The sequence below is a fragment of the Cebidichthys violaceus genome, unplaced genomic scaffold, assembly GCF_023349555.1.
Source record: "Cebidichthys violaceus isolate CVI_PGR_0920_01 unplaced genomic scaffold, fCebVio1.0.p SCAF_10, whole genome shotgun sequence".
NCBI lineage: Eukaryota > Metazoa > Chordata > Actinopteri > Perciformes > Stichaeidae > Cebidichthys > Cebidichthys violaceus.
The window spans coordinates 12245093-12270846 of NW_027176263.1; the positions used below are offsets into that span (position 1 = coordinate 12245093).

The 25754-nt window shown below is 41.2% G+C and overlaps 1 protein-coding gene across 1 annotated transcript; it reads right to left on the reverse strand.

The window, feature by feature from the left end:
- Positions 1-205: 205 nt before the first annotated feature.
- vwc2 (von Willebrand factor C domain containing 2) lies at positions 206-24240 on the reverse strand. Its single transcript, XM_068725996.1, has 4 exons — positions 24021-24240; positions 15637-16352; positions 14063-14192; positions 206-1054 (listed from the first exon to the last, which is right to left on the reverse strand). Exons 2-4 carry the CDS (start codon positions 16270-16272, stop codon positions 903-905), a joined length of 918 nt encoding a protein of 305 aa, XP_068582097.1. The 5' UTR covers positions 16273-16352; positions 24021-24240; the 3' UTR covers positions 206-902.
- Between the last annotated feature and the right edge of the window lie 1514 nt (positions 24241-25754).

Sequence of the window (25754 nt, forward strand, 5' to 3'; positions counted from 1 at the left end):
CTCATTAAATATTTACCTGGAGCTTAAAGAAAAAGATTAATAATATATGCTTTGATTTAAAGAGAGGATTTGCTCCCGTTTGTCACATTCAAAGGATATTTGGAACACAAAATTTGGTTGATCGTTCCATCGCAACGTCATTTGTTGACTCAAGTGAAATTGCGAACATTTCAGTTGGAAGTTTGTAAATGTAAAACACCACCCGAACAGCAAAAACATGAACACCTCCAGCTGAAATGTACCATTGGAGCATTTACAGAGCCCAGATTGACGTTTATTTGAAACATGAACACACGGTACCAAGAGAAATACAAAAAAGCACTTTCAAATCAAAACACTTTTGAACATCCAAAAAAAGATGAAAGAAATCAGGAAACAGTCAAAAGTCCTCTTGAATTTCCTTCTGTTTTTAACTCTGCACTTGATCGTCCTACACAGCACATGGATCGCACATCGTCTAGTCTGCACTTTGGTGGGAGAGGGGCAGGTGTCAGGATTTGTCGGGTGACACCACATGTTGAGACACTGAGGTTTTTTACCTCCAAAGACAGCTGTGTGTGTTCTATACATTCTGTTTTATTGACCTCTGGTCCAATACATTGCTTAGTAAAATACAGAGGCTATAAAAAATAGTAGTTCAGTACTTCAGCATTAATGACTCCTATATTTGTGGATATTCATAAATAATTTAATACATAGATAAATAGATATTCTTTGTGTGGATTATAAACTTTCATAAAAGCTTTTTTTTTTCTCAGTAATACAGGAGTGACTATAAATGCTGAAAACTCGAGGGCTGCTGTCCGACCCTGACGTCCGGTAGACTCCGCGGAAGGCCGAGAGTTCACATGCGGATTGGCGCTGGTGTTTCGTGCCAGTGTCCCCTCTGACCGTGCCAGTCTCTAGCTCCGCTGGCACTCGTTCTTACTGCAAGTGGCCTGGCGCTCAATCTGCCATGTGCCCTCCTCGTATGTGCAGTAGCAGATTGTACACTCATCGATCTTCACCTCTCGGCCGGCCGGTATTACTGTTGTGTCCGCGTAGCAATTTGGCCCTGTAGGTGGTACAAGAAAAACAGGGGAAGTAAGGAGCGACACGGAAAGCAAGCCTTATGATACAGTGGTGCAGGGATGGTGTATTTTTGTAGGCCAGCCCCAGAAGTTAGCATCGCACTGGTTCCCTCCGCAAAAAGCCAACGGGATTTTTCCATTGGATTTTGGATTATTGCAGAAAATAAACTCTGAGCCAAGATTGTGACACTTGCACGTTTAGTTTGGCAAGATCATTTTCACAAATGAACACCACATTTACGATTTTTGAAGCGTGAATGCAACCGACAGTATAAAGATAATGTTAGTCAATAAACCAACTACACCACAGTCTAATGAGCGTGAGTATACACAGCAAGGGCGGATTAGTCTGCGCGATGACGTCGTCTCATTTAGCCACTTGTTGGCAACCTTTTTAAAGGCACGTAAAGGCTTCACAATTCATGAGAGGGGTATTTAGTATTTATACTGTTTTATATCATGAAACAAAACGTTAAAATCTCTTAAGCTTGTGTTAACAACAGACCTTATTTCAGGCATCTAACCAAAAACCCATTCAAAAAAACCTCTTTGACTTTGAGACGAGGGAACAGGAAGTACAAAAATACTAACTCGTTTCCGGGTTTTAGGACTCATTCCTGCACCACTCTACAAAATGGACTCTCAAATTGGTCTTATATATATATTCAATGCATTGTTTTTGTGTTGTCAGCAACATGTAACATTATTGAGGTCAGACTCTGAACACTGAAAATGCATGACTGTCGGTTGGTTGGTAACTGTGCTCTGATCAAACTAATGCAACAGAAGCTTGAGGATTGCTAATGTTTTGTTGTTCAAAGTTGCGTGCTGATATGGAGACTGTGAGGAATTTTAAGTTTTAAAGCATTCCTAGTGCTGGATATTATGTGTCACAGTGTGGTTACTTGCGAAGTGTTAAACCAAGGAGTGTGGTCATTGAATGTATATTGAGTCTGTGATGGGGGTTTGAGGAATGCCAGGAGGTGTCAATCTGCGGGGGAAGAGGGTAGTTCACTGAGGTGTCTGCCCAGGACAATGGGTCAGGATCCAAGGAGGAGCCCATTGGACTTCAGCCAATCGTGGAGCTGATCGATAGGTTGAGGAATGTAACTCTTGGGAGACAAAGGAGCTGTTTGTCCCCTGAGAGAATCAGACTTCCTTCGTACCATGGGGCAGATACATCAATCTGTCCTGTGGTATGAACGGGGTCTCATATTTCTTGAAATATTTTACTATCGGTAGTGTCATTTGGTTTGTGATTGTTTTGGCTTCTGTTAACAATATTAAATACTTTTGATTTTGACCTGGACCTGCTGACTCCTGCCCTGCTTGCTGATGGAACAAAGAGTGCAAAGGGGGGGGGGGGGGGGCTGCTGCTTCTTCTCCTCAGTGGCCTTCTTCTCCTCTATGGCCTTCTTCCTCTCTGTTTGAGAAATTTCTGAACATTACAAGACCAGAAAGATCATCCTCATGTTGGTGTACCTGTGTCATTGAGGTTGCACTCGCCTGTGTTCTTTTTTTGATACTAGACCCACCAAGGACACAGTTCAATGTGTGAAAATGCAGTGTAAGGACAAAACACAAGTCGAAGTCACATTCCTTTGTGCTGCTCGAAGGATCCCAATCATTTTGAAACCATGAATAAACAGCCATCCTTATACGCTATCCTTTGGACGCTGGTAAAATATGAAATACAACAACCTGCAAATTCTGCAGCTCTGTGAATAGAAAATCTTGCTTTATTTCTTTTTTTTTGTCAATAAAGCTGGTACACATCAGGATACAAAGCCTGTGAATCAATGTTTTGACACAGACTAACAGTATTATTGCAAACGTTTTATTTCACATTCACTAAGAGCCAGGGGACACTTTTCCTTAATGTGCACTTCATAACCTGTGTCATAACAACATTATTGACTCATAAAATACATGAAAAATGACAGAATGGCGGCAGCTAGTTCATAAACGGTGAAACAGCCCAAATATACACTCTAGGTTCTTATTTTTTTTTTGCTGCTACTTGTTCTAGTGTGACCGGTAGCTTAAATGGCTAATATTAGCTAATGCCAGCACTGGGGATTGCTATGTAAGCGACATTACTGATGAAGAGTATTTCTGGATAATTAAAAGTAGCTGCTAACTGAGGACTCAAGCTAAAGTTAAAACGATTAGTGCCCTTGCTGCTAACTAGAGTTGCCGTATCACAGTGAGCTTGTTATGCTGCATTCACATGGAATCAGGTGGACAGCAGACGGACAACACCTTCTGGACGAAGTGGCAGAACGGCAAAATGAAACAAGCATGATATGTTGCTATGATGAAGGAATGAAATATAATTAAGTATTTTAGTAAAGCATGAAGCAATAAAATGCGGTTTTCTCTTAATATTCTGTTGAAAACTTAAAACAACTTTCTCTGGTGTGAGGGAGCTACGTAACATCCGGTTGTAAATTCCGTAGTGGTGGACGGCAAAAAGTTTCAATATTTGAACTTGCTGCTGTGTACCGTTACTGGGCCTGGTATGCTCTGCCGGCCTCACCGAATTGTTCCCGTCCTCTAACATCATATCTTATTTGGCGTCTGCCTCATTCCATATGAATGCAGCATTAGCTTAGCAACTTAACAAATAGCCTTAACTAATTAGCTGCATCCACCACCGTAAATGCCTGTTGTTTTTTTGTTCTCTGCATTTTAAGTTTGGTAAACTTGCATGTTCAACAACTGGTTATTTGGCCCTGAGTATAACCATTATACAGAGCATTCCTATCTATAGTGCAGAGCCCCATCCAGGCTAGCTCTTGTAGTCTTTGTTCCATGCTGCATTTTGTAGTTTTCTTTATTGGTGTTTCCAAAAAGCTGAAATGTGTATTCTAAGCTAAATTATTAAACCAACCTCCTGGTCTGAAAAGTCAATGCGTAAGTGCCTTAAACTTGCATTCTTTCTAATAGGGAGCAGGGGGCGACTCCTTTGGCTGCAAAAAGAAGTCTGATAGCGCAGAAGTCTATGAGAAAATGACTGTACTTCTCATTTGATTTACTCCCTCAGTAAACATTGTGAACGTAAGTTTGTGGTCTCAATCGCTAGTTTTGAGTCTTCTTCAATACACGATGTTCATTTAGTCAATGATGGTCCATTCAGAGTCAAATAGACGATAAAGCAGGGTATGCTTTAGGGCGGGGCTACAGGTCGTACCACGGTGTCCGAATCAGAATCAGAAACGGTTTATTGTCCTAGTATGTTACACATACAAGGAAATTGGGATAGTGCATGACAATAAACATAGCTAGCAGTCTGTGTTTTCTTTACCCCTTAAACATGTTTTTTTTCAGTTCATGAAAGTTAACTGTACCCTTTCTGGTCGCCGAAAAATGTCTTATTCAGCGTTCGTTGTACACCCTCTTGTGTCACTTCTAGTTGCAAAAACACAAGATAGTGATGGCCAAAATGCAGAATATTTTAGATTGTTATTTTGTAATAATTACATGATTACGGTTTTAATGTTTCTATTTTAGTCTAAGACCTAACAAAGTTGTTACATTTTATCAGCTAGAACATATATTAATTTATATATACATATATATATATACATGTATATACATGTATATACATGTATATATATATATATATATATATATATATGTATACTGTATATGTCTATGTCTATATATATATATCCAAAATATAAAAGGAATCGGGCAGATTTACCCAGCTGAATATTTCAGCTTTCCACAAAGACACAAAGTTATTTTCTATGTGACAATACGAGAATACATTGTGGAACGACGGCCAATGGGACACAAGCTAGTTGGAAAGTAGGACAGGACTTCAGTTATTGTTTTACTGCTACTTTTAGTTGCCATGTCTGTTGCAATGACCACATTCCCATATGGAGTTCAGTGCTGTGAGTCATCTTATCTTGTTTCTTTAAGATAAGTTTCATGACATCCCAGCAAACTTGAGTGCAGATTGTCAAAGAGGAGAATGAACACCGGAGACCAAATGCGCCGCCTTTCATTTCATCTCAGTGGGAAATGGGCTCTCACGTCTGAGCATTCATTGATTGATTCCCAAAATAGTAAGAGGCAGAGAAAAAGTTTTTAAAAAAAGATTTGTGAACATGCTTCTCCTGGTGTCAGCGGCCATTTCTGACATGCTTTCATTCAGTATTAAACCAATGCTGATCACATTTAACATAAATTGTATGAATTAGCAGTTTCTGATATTTTCCCCTCATATCTGCCACGAATCAGCTCAATATATGCTTATCAAAATAGCTTTTTTCATTGGCCATCATTACCCTGCCCTTCAGATCACCACTCATGGTTTATTGGAAGAGAATTTTCATGCTGCAAGGCCGCGCTCTCATCAAGAAAGAGGTGCATCCTGGGATTAGGGTGAATACACTGAATTCTCAAGGATTCGATTCACATGATTATATCCTTCACTGCCTTGTTCTGGGATTCAGACATTTAACTCTAGTTATGTTTTCTCTACACTCACAAATTTGATTCCATATTGAGAGGTATTCAATGGCACCTTGTTCCACAATTCTTAGATTGGCTACACCACAAGTACATAATATAACTTCAAGGTTGGAATGTACAGAGCGGGAATTATGCAAAAAAAAAACAAATTAAGCACTATTACACAACGCTTTTATATAGTTCTGAAGTGCACCCCAAGGGACTGTTCTTTTTTTTATCATTTTGTAGGAAATTGGATCTCACTAATGGAAATGTTGATGTTGAAGCAGATACAGTTCAGAAAGGAGATTGCCCACTGAGAGTCAGTTTCCTGTATTCACATGGGTTTCACCACTGCCCCGTCCATTTAGGAGACCGGCAGCAGGTCCTGAGTCTATTGACTCCAGTCGGAGAAGTGAAGGTGAACACAGATTATGACCGATTCTTCCGCTCCATTGTCACCAAAGTCATCTTTGTTATAGAGAATCTTTGGTTTAAGGTGGTTGATAAGAACTAAGCCACCCAGTTACATGGTAAAAGTCAACTACCCCAGGAATCTGGCTTATTTTGCTGCTCCATTCTATCTGACAACAACACAAAAGATCCACTGGCCAAGCCAACAATACTAAACGTGAATGTCCTCCTTGTATCACCTACAATATTCTTTGGTATTAGGTGTGAAGACTTTTGTCTCGTGAGAGTGCCTCTGTCCTCAACCAGTGGCTGGAAAAAAAAAAAGAGCTCATAAATCATCCATTATCTCTCAAACCGCATTGCAAAATATAAACACTGTGGGAATTGCTTCCACAACATCAGGTATAGCATAACAATGCGTATTTTCCTTGGACTAACAAGGTCTTGAGCCACTCTGTTGTATAATTAAGATGCTGATAAATGGGGAGTCTTTCCGCTGCAGCCGCCACAGTTTATTGGATGGCAGCAAGCAGAGGGAGCGTGCAGGCACATCAATCAATGGGAACAGTTTGCAGAGGCCTGTCCAAATGTCAACCCCGACGCATTTATAAGTCTTCAGATGAACACGCACACACCCTATCTGAATAACAACTCCGTTTGCTGTCGCTACTGATTCATCATCATTAGCGACATTTAGAACACAGTGTCTCAAAATAAAAGACGCATATATCGAGGATATGCTAGGGGAGGAAAAAATGTGAAAAAAATAACCATGCACTTTACAAAATAAATCAAAAGAGCTTCCTCCTGGAGCTGGGATTAACCCACAGCCCATCACTCACGGTGGCAAGACACTCATTTGTGTTAATTAACGCATAGGTTCGGAGCCACTGCGCTTACTCATTGCTGTCACCCTATTATTCTGCCATTCATACAACACCCACCTTTTTGTCACCGCTTCATTAATATAATATATCCCCGTCTCTCCATCACTCTCTCTCTGCCTCTCACTCTCTGTGGCAGAAAGAGGTTTTTATAGGCACGTCAGGCTTCATAAGAGCTTTTCAACAAGAGGCAGAGACAAATGGACTGTGCATGTGCATGAACAGTTGGACCCAAACTGTCACTATAGCGCGGTAGAAGTTGGCACGGGCAGCGTGTGAAAAACATGGCCATTAGCACCTGTGGCTTTTGGCTCCGTAGCGGCGCCGGATAATGGACAGGGAAAGGAGGACACATCCCGATCATCACACCCCTTCTTTCTGAAATGTTAAAAACATGCCGAGTGCCATTATAAGGTAATGGAAAGAGAAGAATAGCAGAAATCACTCATCTTAATGCATTTCTTGAGCACATTTGCATTATAAATGCAGAATAAAAAGGACCTTGCTTTAGAAAGACAGGAAGTGAGAGAACTTTGCGGGGAGAGACTATGATTATAAGAACACGAGGGATTTCTTTCAGAGATGCCGCGTGAAACGGGTGCACGCTGTCAAATATGAACCGCCTCGCATTCAAAGCCGCAGTTTTATAATGAAGTGCCACCTCATGCGAATGTTTCCATATCTTGTCTCCAGTAACTGCGCCCACTGGTAAACTTTGCGGCTGAACAACCCAGCTGCACACAAGCACGACTGTCACGACCGATGTGCTTCACAGGGACTGAGACACAAACCCTCGCCAGCCACCTCAGCGGCGTCCAGGTGACAGGCTTCACTGAGAGATTCATTTCAACCTCATAAACAATATATATATATATATATATATATATATATATATATATATATATATATATATATATATAAAGCTCTGATGTCGATCCCAAAGATCTTTTTGTCTAGTTTGTCTGTATTGTAAAAAATGTGTTTGGTCAGATTAACGTTGACTTTTATTCAGAGGAAAAATAACAAGCAGACCAAAGCTGAAACCCTCTTAGGGACCCAGCAGTACTCTAATTGTTAAGACATAATGTGACTTACTATTACCTTCATTATGCTGACCTTTTTCTGTTGTAATCATAACTCTGAAGTCCAGCCATGGAAAATTACTTTTAGATAACAAGATAAAGCTCTGTGATGAATTAAATCAAAAGGTGAACAATGGAAAAAAAAAGAAGTGTGTCATGTGAATTCTTTAAAATTATGCAAAATGTCCTACTTTCCCTTCAAGTTTACATGAAATACAAAAAAACTGATTACGCTTTAGTTATTATTCCTGATTATATCATGGCCAACAGTCATTGTGTGACATGTGACACACATCAGCTGAAGAGGATGCAGACTAAAAATGACGTGTCCATACAACTAAACTACATTTAATTACATTTTGAGACAAACATATTTTCTCCTGGATTATGGTTGCAGTCTTAAACCAGTGGGGTTAACACTGTGAATGCTGTAATACTTGAAACAAAACAGAAAAATCCCAAAATTAGGATATGTTTAGTAAAAGATAATGGTTTGGATTAAAATAAGTAAATTTATGACGCAACTAAAGTCAGTTGCACATGACGTGAAACATTAAGCGTAACGTTAAAATGAGTCTGTTTGTCTGTTTGTTATCCATCCACGCCAACAAACTCCACAAACCATCTCTGCTGAAGCTCCGTATAAATTAGGCATTACAAAGACAGACTTTAGAAGCATACTTGTGATATACCTCGAAAAAAAATCCGGGAGAAAATATGTTCCGCCAAACATAATTGACAATGCAGTTTCGTTGTCTGGGCAAGTCATATTTAGGAGACCAGGCAGCAGTTTTTCCAGCATATCATTCTGTATGTAGCAGCTAAAAGCATTAGAGTCAGCTGGAGACGGACAGAGTTTTAGAGTTAAATTAGTTTATACTAGCTTCATGCGTCTGAAAAAATCTGCTAGCGACATACAACTTCAGCCGACAAAATCCACGGCCATTGACTTGAAACAAGAAGTTTTTATTTATTAAAAATCAAAGATTAATTGTTTAAAAATTGGCTGGGAATGCGATAGTAAATATGCCCCGCTGTTATCATTATCATCATCCTGTTATTATTTTTATCGTACTGTTATCATCATACTGTTATCATTATGCTGTTATCATTATCATCATACTGTTATCATTATGCTGTTATCATTATGCTGTTATCATTATCATCATGCTGTTATCATTATGCTGTTATCATTATCATCATACTGTTATCATCATACTGTTATTATTGTAAACTTTGTGAACGGAAAGCTTGACAGCCTTGGCAACAGTAACTATGGGAAGCAGGGCTGAGCGACCACTCAATTAGGAAGAAGCCTGTTCTGTGTTGTCAAGATGAGATGAGGCTGCTTCAAATCGACAAGACACAATTTCACATACATATAAACAACTTCCCTTTTGCTCATGTTTGTCATGTATTCCATCTTTAAAGGCGCTCTATGAGTCACGCCTCTATCCCTCTTGGCAACCGCCGTGTCTCGTGTTGCTCTATTTGAAGTGATTTTGGCTCGGGTTTAGGCTGTTTATCACATCCCTACCAGATTAGTGTTGACCCTAGTGTCTGAGGAACCTTGAAGAGCACCACTTGTTTCCTCACGCGTTGCCAAGGCGACGCCCTCCAAGAGCAAAGGACAGGAGGGGGGGGGGGAGCGGCGGCCGAAGAGACAGCCATCTCCTGTATCGATTTAGTATTTTTATTTTGCTCAGCATGCTTCAAAAGAAGATGCTGGCAACAAACACCTTCAACTTTTAATTCTACAATATATACTGTCGGTGTTAGAGAGCCTGTATCAGAGTTCTATAAGTGAATCAACATCGCTTGATTAAACTTATGGCAGCGAGCGAGTGACAGACAAACTTTAAGGAGTATGAAACCATTTAATTGCAATGTGTTCCAGTGCTTTGAGATAATGAGTAAAAAATGATGAGAACCTGCCTCCATTCACAGCTGTTCTTTGATATTCATGAACAACTGTCTGGGGTGGATGTTAGCGGTACCTCTCACTTTCATCTTCCTCCCCCTGGCTCTTCCCCAAGTGTCTCCTCGCACACAGGCTGAATGACACATCTGAGACAGGGCGCTGTGCCATAAGCATTGATTTTGCATGCCTGAAAAGGCCAAGATAATGCCGGCGCATATTTGACGGACTAATCAAACATAAAAAATACCTCTTTGTGATTTATATCAATAATGAGGAAAACGGGGACGGATTGTTGAATGAGAAATCAAATCCGAGTTATTTTTTTCGGATCAGATCTGATGTCTCAATCTTCCACCTCATTTGTTCTCATATGTTCCTTCTCTGTGCTTTTTATACTTTTTCTCGTAAACTCCACGACGCAGTTTTCTTTCCTTTTCTGGTGGCGTTTCACATCTGGATGAGTATTTAATTCTTTCCCAGTAATGAGCTGGGCTTTGATGTGACACGTCGGATGCAACGGGGAGGTCTTAACATCTGTCTACACTTCAAGCAACATCTGCGGACAAGACAAACAACACCGCCCGAGCAGGAACTCTCTGACGGCCTGCAGTAACCTTATTTTACATCATCAGTATTTCATCACGGCGGCGGCGCTGTCTCGTATTGAGCGCTGCATGATCAACGGCGGCGAGATGGGAGTTGACAATCAATGCTCCTCATCATTTAAATCAAGGAGTCTTGTAATACCTGGCAAAGAAGCGTCATGAATGAAAGACAAAGTGAAATCCGATGTGTGATCCTCATGATATTGATACGAGCTGAAAAGGACGTCTGTGATTTTGTTTAGATTTATGTCTCATTTACTTCTCTGTCTTCCAATTATTTGATAGGTTATCCTCTATGTAGTTCATTTTATCATGTTGTTTATGTTCACGGTGTCAAGTCAAGTGTGAAATGAAGTGCGTGCAAATGAAAGCATGTGGCAATTAAGTCTTCAAGGCGACATGTTTTTGATGGATTATTCCCAGACAGAGACCTCAAATTTACTTCAGTTGACCAGCCGTGTGCAGAGTCTGACACTCACAAAGATGTTTGTTGTTTGCGGAGAGTGTTCACACTTCCTGTTTACACCATGACAAACCCATCGGCCCTGAAATCAGAGCCAGAAATATTCCCTGCCCATTGAGAGGTTGTTCAACACATTCTGCTACAACGATACTCAACTCTGTTTAATTAACAGCTCTGATATTCACAGCTATCCTGAATACGTGGCAACAACAGCAGGCGGCATAGAAATTAAACATCTAAATGACTGGCACAAACCTGAAAATGTGTTTATTTTCAACATACAAATCTCACCTGCTGCTGCTTTTAAAAGCACTGTAGGCTGACTGCTGCGCAAATGAGGCATAAATGCTGCCAAAGGCTATTTCTGCATCTTCATAAATACCACTGTGCTCCTGTAGATTACTCCAAAAGCGCGTGGGACCAAGCTGACAGTTTGCACGACGATGTACGACCAGAATTTTTATTTTAGCAAAGTGCCATACAGGTGCATGTGTGACAGGAAATAATACGAGCAATAGTGTTTTTTCATTGGCCGGCATTGTGGCTTAGACAATGTTACCCGAAGGAAAGCCACCCGAACACGGGGAGAACAACACAGAAAGGCCCAGACCGGGGATCGAACTCTGGCCCTTCTCACTGTGACGCCATGCCTCCAGATAGAGAGTCATCAGTAATGTGGATATATTGACTAAGTGGGTAAAGGCAAACGACAGAAAAGCTATAACAGTCTGTTAAGTTCAGAACATTACATCACTTTACTGCAATGCAGCCTTCAAAACCAGGAAGATATAACACTTTTGTCATATTACGATATTACAATATCCAAAATCTAAGATGATATCTAATCTCATATCATGATATAATATGGATGTATTCCAACCTTCAGTCCAACCCTATCAGGAGCTTACATTTATTTACTTTTAGATTCAAGGCCAATTTTGTGTTAATTTAATTAATTCAGCAACTACGTGTTTTGTAAACTAATTCATTGAAGAAGCCTCTGTCTGGCTTTTTCTCCACAGCGACGGTGGCCAAAGCTCATGGGTAATGTTGTATTAAGAGGTGTCCACCACGCCAAACATGACTTCTCAGAAACAAAGATGAAATATTTCAAAATGAGGGCCATATCTCAAACCTATACCACTGTTAAACCATTCCTGAGACTCCTGTGTTTCTATATTGAGGAACATTGAGAATATCATGAGGAGAAAAAAAACTTGAAATGGGATTTTTTTACAGTTGGGTTACAATACTGTTTGTCCAGAACCAGCGGCTTCACCCACTTCACAACCGTACTAAACACTCTCTGCCTGGTTGAAGCCCACATATTTCCAGCAGCACATGCTCAATTTACCGTGCGAGTTTAGAAGGCTCCTACAGAGACACAAAAGCAATTATGCAACTGTTTTCACAGGCGGAGCACTCGTCATGATGAGTAAACCGGTCTCAACGTGTAACATCACTTTAGTGCCACTTCAACCACAGAGAGAGTATTTCTTATTCAGACTGCGACAGTGTTCGTTTTTGGTCAAATAACTTGGCGTCTTAAACATAGTGAGCTCTGTTTATTGAATAGTAAAATGTGGTAATCTTATGGTAATAGGTAATCTTTAAACTGAAAATCCTTATTGGCTGAATGGGCCCGCGGATTTGGTGGGACTTTTTTGAGTGCAGCTGCACGCTCTTCTGGAGACTGCCACATCTATGCACATACTGTACTGTACCTACGTACATCTGACGGATGTGCCTGTGACTGTAACCCAGCAGATCCACTGGGCATTTCACTGGGGGGTGGGGAGCTCTGCCTAAACTCTGCACAAAGCACTTTCAGCAGGATCAATACTGTATGTGCATGTCTAAAAAAAGTGGGTGAACAGCAAAAAAAAAAGGGTGGGGGGAACAGAGGAGCAACATGTATTCCCCAAGATTACAAGAGTCAAATATTAATAGAGTGAGTAACGCTGCACGACTGCCAATGTTTTCAACTCATTGTCGCAAGAGGTTGTGAGATAGACTTTTAATTTGAGTGAGACAACTAGTCATTAAAATTCATTACATGCAAATGTCAATGTCTATAATGTGTTATGACTCTAAAATGAAACATGAATTATACTAATGTGATATGCTGGATGTAATTATAATGAATTAAGTAGATGGTATATGCTGAATAAGGCCTTTTCATTAAATTAGATTATCTTCTTGATATATTTGTTTTTTGTGTCTTCTGAGGATAAACTGTGTTTTTGAGGATCCGCTAGCACAATCTGTTATTTTGTAATTCTCTTGAGTTCATCATTTAATGTGTTAAATGCGCAGTTCCAACAAACAGCATGGGAATCAAAGTGTCTTGCTTGCAGTTTTATTCGAAAATAGTATTAGCAGTCATGTGATCTAATAAAGCGGCTCATACGAACGAAGCATTTTTATGTGGCATTCACTGTGCAGCTCGTCTCTAATCGCATGGGATTTTGTCTCCATACAGACAGCCGGCGCCACTTCAAGATTCCAAGTCAGAGATACATATCGCAAGTCATCATTCTTTTTGCTGAAGGAAGCAATGTTGCTGACATTGCCATGTTGCATTAGAGTCACACCAAGAAAACAAGGGGACATAATCTAGGACATGCTGTCTGGAATCATTCGAAACAACTTCAGATAATCGACTCTGAGCCGCGGAACTCCCTCTTCTCAGACGGGCCGAAGCTCAAAAACCAACAGCATCACAAACCTTCGACAACTAGCAGCGAAAAAAACCACGAGCGGACCTCAAATCTCTGCACCAGACGGCAGCGACACATTTGGAACATCAGACAACCAGAGCAATAATAAAACTGAAATTAAGATTGAAAATATCACGTGAGCTAAACACAAAAACAGGCCAGAACTGATTATCCTCACGTTTCATTTAATAACATCTCATTACATCAAACGTGCAATCTGACTGCAGTGCAGCATGTGGCGTGCTTCGCGTCAGCAAAATGAGCATCGCGCTACCTTTCCCTCATGACTCCTGTTGGGGTGCCCTTGAGCAGAAACATTTGACACTGGTCTGCTCTGAGTGGAGCTTATTCAGCAGCCGTCCCCTAGCAGACCAAGCAGCTTGTAAAGGAACAAAGTGTTCACCGCAGTGTTGCTGAAAGAAATGCCCGCTCCGCTCACCAGTCTTGCAGATGGGACAGCACTGATCCGGCTCGTACTCCGGGTCCACGCACTCGGTCTGAGGGCAGGCCGCCACAGAGCACAGCACCTCCCCACTTGGCTCACAGCGGCACTTCTCACACGGAGACACCTGGATAGCAGAGAAGAAATGCTAATTAAAACCCTAATAAACGGTTCACACACGGATACACATACACAACAAAGACTCTTCTCCTCTTCATTAATGACGTGTTATCTGTGTGCCTGACTCTTTGTTTGTCTCGGTGTCTGTCTCTCTATTTCCACCGCTTTGTCTCTCTGACACACACACACACACACACACACACACACACACACACACAAACTCTCTCACACAAATACTCCTGCCTGTCTGACTTGTACAGTGTAATCGAGTGTGGATCCAATGTCACAAAGCTACATCTAAAGGGAAGTCCCATCATTCTAAACTTCACCGCCAATGAATGCCTCATTTTAAAGAGAGCGGAGTTGAGAATTGAACTCTACTTTCCAATCAGTGGATGTGGAGAAATCAATAGCAATGGGAAAGGAAAGAGAGATGCTTCCAATTTTCTTGGTGTGTGAACAGAAACATTAGAAATGATGGGTTATCCGAGCCTTCCTGTAGGTCTGGAAATAGAACAAATGTGGGACAAAAGCTGGGACTGATAGTGTACAGTTTGAATTACATCCAGCCTCTACACCCCCTGTGAAAGGCTTCATTTAGCAGCCGCTTGTATAAAGCCATACACCTTTAATCCTAACAAGAGAGCAAAGGTTAATTCCGCCAGCGTTGCTGTAGATTGCAGAGGCTCGCGCCTCCGCACGGCACTCTATGTGGAAAATGGAGCGAGGCAGCACTCAATGCCCAAGAACTTAGCAATCAAGCATACAAACCTGCCTGTTGCTTAGTTTCAAAGCAGCCCCCACCCTCCTCCCCACTGCACGCCACAAAGGCTGACGTATGCCTCTTGTGAAAGGAGTGCTTTCTTTAAATCTCCCTCGATTTGACGTTGAGGCGCCAGTAACACCGCGAGTTAGGGGAGGAAAATGCCATATTAGCCGTGACCTCCTGCTGAGAGTCTGGGGAACATGAAGAGAAGCTTCAGGTTCTGGTAAATGTAGACGTAAAACCAAGATTGTTGTGCAATCCTGAGGCGAGACTTTCAAAGAGGTGTCGGAAGATAAAACATTAAAGCTCTTGCCGGCGCGTCTCCGTGTCTCTTCACACCCACATACAGCAGCGTGCTCGGCGGAGTTGTAACATTACTATAACTGGAACTCTATCGTGTGTATCAACAAACTGAATATGGAAACACTCTGCTGAAGGCAGGCATCGCTAAATTCATCCTCCGGTAATATTCAGGCGTTGTGCGAGAAAGAAAAAATAAAAGACAAGTGCTGACCTTTGCCATTATAAATCTGCCTGCCTGCTCGCTCGCATGCTGTGAGGCAAGGTAACTAGTTTCTGTGTAGTGCCTGTGATAAACTCAATCGAGCAGCCAGGAGTGTTCTGTCAGCAATTCTTTCAAGTTTGAGCATGTCAAAAAATGAGTGAATGCGGTTAATGGGCTCACCTTAAACTCTTCCAGCGAGCCGTAGATCTTGCCCCGGAACTCGCAGTAGTTCTTTTTCTCCTTGCAGATCGGGCAGCATTGGCTAGTGTCCACTTTAATGCACCGGGGGTGAACCTTGGGACATTCTGGCTTGGTGCACAGAGGGCCCTCGTCCGTGCAGAGGCACGGGCACGTCGAAGGGCCCGGGGTGAACTGCTCACCGATGGCGAACACAAAGCCGCTCTCATCCATGCAGCCTTTGCCCCTGTAGTCTGGGTAGGCGTACTCGTCAATGGCGTCCAGGGAGAGGGTGACGTCACTAGTGGGGCCCTCGTCTATTTGGTTCAGGCTGTTCTGTACTGTCCACAGCTCCTGGGGCTTCCCGCCCTTAGAGCCCCGTGTCTGGGAGCTGAGGTTCGTCCTGGCGCGGCTCACAGCAGTCCTGTTGGGGCCCAAAGTATTGATTTGAGCGCCGTATCCCAGCGGCTCCTCGGGGGCCGGCTTGTCCTGGTGTTTGTCCTCCCTGGCTTGGGTCAACACTCTTTCCAGGCGTTCTCGGCTGGCTGGTAAGGTCGCTATAGGGTTGCACTGGGTGCCGCTAATCAGAAACCCCAGAACAAAGAGAACTTCTGCTGTCATGGCAACGGAGTGCAGCATCTCTCCCCACCACCAGCGAGGTGGGAAAAACACCTTGGCTCACATAACACACTTCACATCTCAGGTGTGAGCCAGTCCATCTGGAAAGAGAAAATTATACTGGGGTTATGCGCTCAGTATGTCGTCACTTTTTTTCTCCCAGGTGTGGGGTTTGTTTCATTTTGTCTCGAGAACAGTGCAAGAAATTCAGGCGACTTCTGAGCACTGCCCCGTCGTGTCAAGCAAGCATCCCGCTGAGTGTGATGCGAGCCTGTAGGATCAGTGAATTGGATCATCAGGACAGGGAGTATTCATAGGGCTGTGTTAGGCAATCAATACTGCTTCATACTGTAACACTTCCCTGCATCAATCCTTCCCAGCAGTGACGGAGTAAGAGGAAAATAGCCAAAGAAGGACCTGAATCTAACACTCTTAAGCTCCTGCTCTTCTCATGGAACAAAGAATCAGGATCAATGTTTGCTTTTTAAAAAAATGAATCGCAGTCAACTTTACAAAGGCAGAAATTGATTTGAAAATAGGACATAATTCCAGTCTGGAAAGATGCATCTATTGTAGCAGACAGAAGTAGCCGTATCAATTTCAGAATGAGGCCAGACCTTTTGCAAAGTGCCTTATGTGCAGCAAAACTTTCTCTGAAGGAGGCCCACTAAGTATCTCATTGGTTTGTTTTAATCAAAAGTAAAAGCACATCACTTTCTTTACACTTTTCAGAGGAGTCAATATACAGCAGCTCCAGTCGAGTGAAATCTCAGGATCAACTGTAGACGTTGCAGAGACTGCACATTTTTAAAAATCTCTTTGTTTTTGTCCCTCGCTTAACTCGATTTAATGCAGCATCTTGAAATTCCAGCACCTGCTATGATGCTCTGCTGCATTCGGTGGCCTACTTCCCTTCTTTTCCTTCTCACCAAATGTTCGCCGTCATCTCTGAGCTCTGTTTATCGGGCTGCAGTCGTGTCGACATTTGAAGCTTATTTTGAAAGGTGAGATTACTCCGTATTGACTGACTCAACAATTAACTGTTAAATCCTGTCTGCGCTTGTTTAAGAATAGTTCACCCTATTGATTAATTTGTCAAACTCAATGAACACTGCTTAATTTCCAGCCGAGTGATTGGGAGCCCGTGGCAGGAGATGGTGAGCTACTAAGCATTAAATAAACCGTAAGCAAATATGTGGTAATACATAGAAGGAGCAGAGATACTGCTGGAACAACCAGCTGCATTCCTTTCATCCAACTCCAACTACATAGCAAAAGTCTCTCTATATGTTTTAAGTCCTTCATTTTGATATTCATGAATTCTGATCCAGTCTGAGGGAAAGGGCCTCAAATTGACTGCTGCCATGCCAGTGGTGTTTGTGCGGCGTTTTAGCTGAATTGCTATGTTTGAGGCAGAGTCCTTGGAGCTGCTTTGGAACGGAGAGGAAGCAGAACGAGGTGCATACCGATAACGCTGCTGCAGCTGAGAGAAAAAGAGAGAGAGAGAGAGAGAGAGAGATGAGCCCAGGCCTCATTAGTAAAAGGACCTCATTTGGCTTTTTTCAGCCTCACCTCTCCACCTTAACAGCTGTTACTAGCTGTCGCACTGAGCCTGCTGCTGCTGCACTCCGTCAGGACGGAGGCCTTGGTGGCCCTCAGGCTGGTTGTCAACTGGGCACACACTAGCCACGGCACCACAGCATCTTAAAGGCCCAAACGCTGCCAATGTTAACAAATCCCATGAAAAGACCAAAACCAGCAACAAGCTGTTCGTACTGACAATGTAAGTCTAAGTGTATCCAAAGCCTAATTTTAGCTCATTCTCTTGTTGTTCAAAAACACATCAATGAGCCACACTGTTTTTGCATGTCGGCTACAATGTGTTGTTCCACCGCTGTATTCAGTAGTCTAGTGGCTCAAGGACTCCTGCTCTCAGTATGTAAAAGCTACTGGGAGCTGCTTAAGTTGTTGTTTAGCTCAGTGCTTAACACAAATGTAACAAATCCGTATCAAAATGTCCCGTGTGAACACGGCAGCGTTGCAACTTATTGAAATACTACTGCGAAGGATGAAATGTATTTTACAGAGCTGCTTTGGACATACAACATGACATACTGCACTCTGCAAACAAGCTATAGCGAGCCGTTAGCTGATTTTATGTTCCTATCTAACAAGTTGTAACTTCTTTACCAGCCAGTTACCAAATGTATTAATCCGTTGTTGAAAATAGTCCCCAACAAATGTACTCTGTGTGAGAAACCTTTGCTTTAAACTACTGTGTCCTGCTGCTTTGAGGAAATACAGAGCCTTCCTGAAAGTAGAAACTGCTAGCATGTGATCATGTTTAAAAATTCACATCTTCTGCAGGAAGTAATGCGTTCTGGGCTGAGTGCAACACACAGCGTAGAGAAATCGAAAAGTACTGAGAAGCAGACCTGCACATTGTTAGATTGGGTTCTTGGTTTTCATGTTTTTTGTTGACAGTGAGACAAATATAGAAATAACTGCAGCTTTATCTTTTGATATTTACTCTTTTTTAATCCCATAAAAACTCAATCCTAACAACCTTATGTAAATTATCTGGATCTGCAACTAAATGATTCATAACATCCTGATGCCGTTTTTAATACAGATTCCATCTTTCCTAAATGTCTAATTAATCCTCAGCCACACAGTATAATGTGTGCCACATTCTACTGGCTAGATTGAAACACATTTTTCGCCATAGCACCTACTGTTTAACATTTTCAAAATGCCTTTGTGGATACTTTTTCTTACCGCTCCTCAAGTTCAAGCAAATGCAAACTTTCTTACATTTATAGTGTTGCATATGAGCCACTTGGTGAAAGGTCATAGATTTATCTTTGCCCTACAGGCCTGCAGAGAATTCACTTCTTTTTTTTTTTTGCTTCACTGCTCTATCTTGAATACTCGCAAAGCCATTCTGACTGTAGAAGCTTGTGTTATGGACTATTACACAAACAGATTACGAGTATTAATTTGAGTGTAATGAGCTCATAATATGTGATAAACTGCAACCATGGTTCTGTAAAGTCCCTTTTATGATCAAAACCTGATGTAGAAACCCTCTCTGCTCAGGTTCGACCTGAGACTGTAAAGCCTTATACTAACAACTAGTTGCAGCCATCAATCATTCAGAAGTAGAGTTTATATAAGCCAACATCAACGAGTTCATTCACACTTCTGACACAGTTAAACACCCACTTCAGAGCAAAAAAGTCAGCTCCGCAAGTGGAAAAACAACTCACCAATTAACACTTGTCAGCTCGGAACAATTATCTCTGGAAAACAAACACTTATTAACGCTGGAAAATGTAGCTGTATATCTTTGTTTTAAAAGAATAGTCAGCTTTTTTCTTTTTTTTTTAAAACCACACAGAGCTGATTGGTCATGTGGTTTCCCTGTTACCACATCTGTTCAGCAACTGAAAGGACTCTGCGTGGTTCCAAATACTGAAGTGGTCCAAGCTATTACCAAGTGAAAAACAATGTCAATGTTAATTTCAAAAGAAATATATAAATATAGTATATGTATATGTATATATGTATACCTATATGTATATATATATATATATATATATAAATACATGTATACATATATATGTATGTATACATACAAATGTACATGTATATGTATGTAAATATATATAAGAACAACTTTTTAAAAATCAGTCAACATCTTGTGAATTTTAAAATGCAATATTTAGTTTGTTGTGCACTGTAATGGCTTGCACCAAAACAGTTTTAGGAACAGGCAGAAAGCCTCCTGTGGTTAAACAAGCATTATAATAACGACAATAAAACTAAGACCTCCACTTAAATTTGCTCTTGTGCTACGTTGTACTTTAGTGTTGTTTCTTTAATTGATTTTTTGATTAATAAATAATGATGCAAGCACAGGCTGTGAGAAGTGATGTAGTGTGTGTGTGTGTGTGTGTGTGTGTGTGTGTGTGTGTGTGTGTGAGTGTGTGTGTAATCTGGCAAACACCCTGAAGTGAAATATAGATCTTGACTATATACTGAAACAACTGTGCTCAAGTTCAGTGATCGAAGGGCATCAGAGTTTAAATGAACTGAGTTTCTAATCCTCTGCTGAGCCAGACAGCTATGCTCAGTCAGAGCTCAGACCAGGGATGTGAAAGTTGTCAGTTCAAACCTCAGGCCTGACAGGTCGAACAGCAGGAAGACCTCCGCGGGGAACTGCTTTTACTTCTACGAGATTCAACATTACGTCATTAGAAGTCAGGATCATAAAAGAAAGCAATACTCAAATGAGTAATAAATAAACTAGTGTTAGAAGTACAGACGATTTTAATGTGTTCTATTCTTGTGACTGGAGTTAAGTCATTTTCATGCTGCACTACCTTCCCAAATCACAAATGGGTGGGTTTGTATTTCTGTTATTGGAGTTTTATAGGTTTGTTCATAAGAGGTAATGACACTATGTAGGATGAAATACTGTATTATTTGTCTGTGAATCAATTCTTTGTAAATATTATTTGTTCATGCATAGCACATTCAACATAGAACAACATGAAATACTTCCTTTATTATGTGTAGTAAAAATAATGTATGCTCATTTGCTTTGTTTTGTTTTTTTATTGCAGGTTTTCCATATTGCTTATGTAGCTACAGACAGGGATAGTGCCCTACGTATATTATATCTTAAATGACAACATTGCCTGGCTAAGATCTGATTTTTGTTAGCATTGGCTTTACTTCCTTGTTGATTGGGGTGTAGAAATGCTAATCATTTTTTTTTTCCCAACTAAATATCTTTTTGAAATATACAATGTCAAAAAGTATTGAAGAGGTAGCCGTGTCTTGCACACTTGATGGAAGTGACAACGTAAGGAAATTGTTATGACACCTTTTTTTATATTGAATGGGCTGTGGATAAACACATAGTATATACAAAGAAATCCTTCATAGACAAATACATGTACAGTATGTCATCCTACATATTGGCATTACTTATGATTGGGGTCAGTTATACCTCTTACGAATTAACTTATAAAACTCCAATAACATTAACACAAGCACACCTATTTGTGATTTGGGAAGGTAGTGGCGCATACAAATGACTGTCAACTCCAGTCACAAGTATCGAGCTGATGAAAATCTATTTAAATCTATGTCAAATTTAAAGATGCTGAACGCTGGCACAAAATCCAGTTCCAGTGTATAAGTAGCCTAATGGTAATCACATCAGCTGTCAAAGAAGTGACAAGACCATACGAATAGGACCTGACTCTGCCAAATATTTAAAAACGTCTTTCCCTTTTTCTTATATGTTCCTTCACTGGCTTCAGAAAGCTCTACAGCTGCATTCTCTGGACACAGTAAAGAGCAATTATCACATATACAGAGGACGTTACCTTGGAATTGCAACCATGCATCAGCAGGAAACGCTAATTATCTTCCCGTAAATGGCTAATTTCACAATAATAAAGTTGCATTTTGTTATTATGCTCCCCTATTAACATGCAAATGTGAATGCTGACAGGCCCTGTGCGATTGCTTTTTAGCACTGACGATATTTCCACATTCAACTGACATTTAAATGTTGCAGTTGCTCCCTGCACTAGTGAGAATGAACTCCGTATTGCCTCAGTGTTTGCCAGCAGGAGTGGGTTCAGTCATTACCGTCGCTGTAGATATAAATCTGTCTGTCAAAGGCCAAAGTTCTGTTTACATCTCAGGCTTTTGAACATAGCCGGTTTGACCACTGAGGTGCAGCAACAATGATTAATCAAGCAAGCAGAGACTCAACCTGGCTGTTAGTTCACGGTTCAATGATGCTCACCATCGCATTGATTTATGACTCATAAATTATTATCGTTTTCATTACCCAGCAGAGCGAATAAGGCCCATAAGTCTTGACACAACAACCTGAGCTCGGAGTGAAATCTTTAGCTCTACCTTGACTAATAAGAGACTGTTATTCATATAGATTGAATTGGCAAGGCTTCAATAACTCGGAGCGTGGCGGTTAAGATGCGTTAAGGTTGACCTGCCTCAGACAGGGAGGTTGATAGCTGTTCCACTCACAAAACAATGCTATAAATAGGGCCAAATGTGCCGAGACTGCGCTCTCCTCTCCAGGAATTTTCCACAACATGAGCTTGAATGTTTTTGTCCGTTTGTTTATTATTTGATGAATGATGAATGTGAGCAGTCTTTAAGAGAAATATTTGCAAATGTGCAAATTTCATCTGCGTGAAAAGCCTAATGGTGACAGATAATGATGCAGCAGAGGTGAGGCTCACAACATCCTTCTGATTTCTGTTTCAGTGTGCACGGTTTAAGTCTGACAAAGAGCCCCAGAAAACCAGCAAACATGACATCCACGTTGTCTTGGAGAATAAAACTCCTGCGATGTCCCTCCGTAAAATCAGCCTGGATGTCACTGAGAGGAAAACCATCTCCTCGGGGCTTGAATTAACTCAGACAGACAATATATGCGCTCGCCGCTGTGTGCACTTCATTTATTGCACATTACAGATTCTCTTACTTACACTGTTCCAACATCTCAACATGCCGTCGATGGCACATGGGGAAATGCAACAATTTACTTTGAGGTCTACTTCAATTTATGACAAAGCAGATCACGGGGGACGAGATGTGAGACGTTTAGACAGTGGTGGCTAGTGGGCTCGGATCTGACAGGGCTGAGAAAGCATTGAATTAATGATGCCATGTTTGAAAAACTCATTTTTATACAAATAAACAGTGTGAAATGATGAAATCCAATTAGAGCAATGAGGGACACTGAGGCAGGATCCAAGAGTATTAAGCCATCTGCCAGTGAGTAAAGATTGCTGCAGGGCTGCCTAATTGAATTTTATCCTCTTGACTGTAAATCTTACGAGTGACCCAAATCAAAAGAAAGTTTGCCTGAACGTGCGATGAAAAATCGGCAAGCCCTTGCAAAACTGTCATATAATCTTAAGATTATGTGCAGTGGAACAAGGTGAGAACTTGCTCATACACAAAGCCCTGCCAGGAGAAGACAATGTAACAGTGGAGACAAGCTTGATTTTTTTTTTTTTATTACTCAGACAGAACAAGAAAAGATGATGATGATGATGACGATGATGACAGTGTCAGAGATGTACTGACATTGAGATAAACAATTTAAATAAATCCCAATATAGTGATCATAACGATCACCGCTAAACAAGCAGCTACATTCTCAGAAAAGCACACCCTGTCACCAATTCAACCACCTGTTTTTGCTGGGCACTGAATTTATGAGATGATACAGAGATTATATTATGTGTTTGGGGCTGTGTGGACTGGATGTTGCATCCTGGAGTGTGTAAGCATTATTGGTATTTGTGCAGCCACTGAAACCCCTGTGATGCATCTTTGAGCAGCCTCAGTCTCATTTACATGAAAATACCAAAACAGTGCACTTACAGAGAGATACCCATGTAGCCTCTACAGGTGCAACAGCCTTTCTCTGCAGGTTTGAACAATCTGCCCCCCCCCCCCCCCCCCCCCCATCAAGCAAATTTGCATATAACAGCTTTTGTGATAGATGCGATTACATTTCCACGCAGGCATGGTGCCTTTGCTGTTTTTCTGAGTGAGTGAAATCTTCATTAATTACGCCAATTCCAATAGAACACACAGCAAAGTAAGTTGACATGAAACCTGAGGGAACGATCAAATTGACACATGCACAAAATTTTTAAAAAAAAAGCCGCATCCCCGCTGACACAGCAACAGTGGTATCATTTCACCTGTGATCCTCGGAGTCTGTCCTTTATCCGTGTGTGCGCCGGGGTCGAAACGCAGCAACAACTGATGTATGGTGAAGCGATTGGAAACTGACGCTCGTTAAGCCAGAGTCAAATGGACAGGTTCCTCCGGAGGATGCTCGCAGGTCGTCCGCGCGTCGCGCTCAACTTTCATCGCCACAGTGAGTGAAAGCGCTCCGTCTCCTGCGATCCGCCGCTGCGTGTGCCGCGCAGGCAGCTACTGACGTCCCCGCTGCACACTGGCACTTTATTTCTCACGGTGACAAAAAAGAAAAGAAATAATTTAATAAATGGGGCCGAGCGGCCGCTAGATGGGGCCGTTTGAAATGAGCGAGGAACAACGGGCAGTCAATTAGTGAGGTTCACGAGGTTCACGCTCTGCTGTGATTAACGACTTTACTTAATTATCTGGAATTAGAAAGTCGTTTCCCTGAGTTTGGTCACTAACTCATTTGTTGCCGATAGAGAAAAGACTAAAGCCCATGAGCCTACTACAAAAAGGGGGAGTAAAACTGTATTGTATGAAACAGAGAAGGGCTGGAGCCTAAAAGAACAATAACTGAAGAAATAAAATGGACGGAATGATCAGAGGGTGACAGATCATCAATCAAAATCTAAATCCACGCTATGGATGGCAAAAAAAAAAAAAAAAAGCTTTCAAAGCCTTCTTTACACTGCCAAGAATAAAACTTGAATATGGTAGTTAACTTAAATATATTACATCTAAAAATAGACCCACTGGAATCCACTTACAAAGCAGCCTACTCATTTAGGTAGAAGCCTAGAGCCAAGTCTACTTCAAGTTGCTGCTCTACTGGGTTTAGGGAGGAAATGATGTGCTTCTTGCTTTCGCTACATTTATCTGAGGGCAGCAGCTACAAGTTACTTTTCAGATAAAGAAAAAGTAACATGCCAGCGGCTCTCTGAAGCTACTTGTCATTAGAATACATCCTCTGAAGACCATGAATGTCTTTACAAAATGTCATGTTAATCCATCCAGCAGTTGTTGAGATATAGAGATAGAAATTTGAGAAAATTAATATGATGCAGCGAACCACCCAATAGTAATAAGATAACAGTTTACTGAAGTCACCCATGGCCAGCTACGCCATTATAAATCAATCAGTAAGAATTATCCAACATTAGGATATAACTGATAACTCTGACAGAGACCAGCTTACCTGCAGTTTACCTGTAGTGGCTATTTTACTCGTATACTTTAGCTACATTTTGCTTACTACGGTAGCGTTATGAATGCATGACTTCTGCTTGTAATGTAGTGGGGTATATTTTTAGACCTATGCTTCCATCACTGGGTGAAGGTTAACTGCTAAAATCCCCAAATTCACAAAAAAAAAAGGTACTGAGGACATGACCTACAGGCCTGCATGAAAATATCAAGATACACAGACAACCTGCAGCACAACTTATTAAGTTCCCTGCTAGCAAAGAAACAAGCCCATAGATACTATAAGAATCAAAAAGAGCGCACTAGGTCTTCAAAACTATCCACTTTCATAGTAATAGTGTAGCTTTCAAAAACAATAAACCACAAGTTTACCATAACAGTCACTAAACATTCTATATTTACTCTAGATTGTACAGAAAGTAGCATAGAAAGTATTATGCGATATGATAACACTGGCCTATAGTGAAAAACTACTGAAGGAATACCATATACAAAGTAATAGAAAATATAATTAAACACCACATACA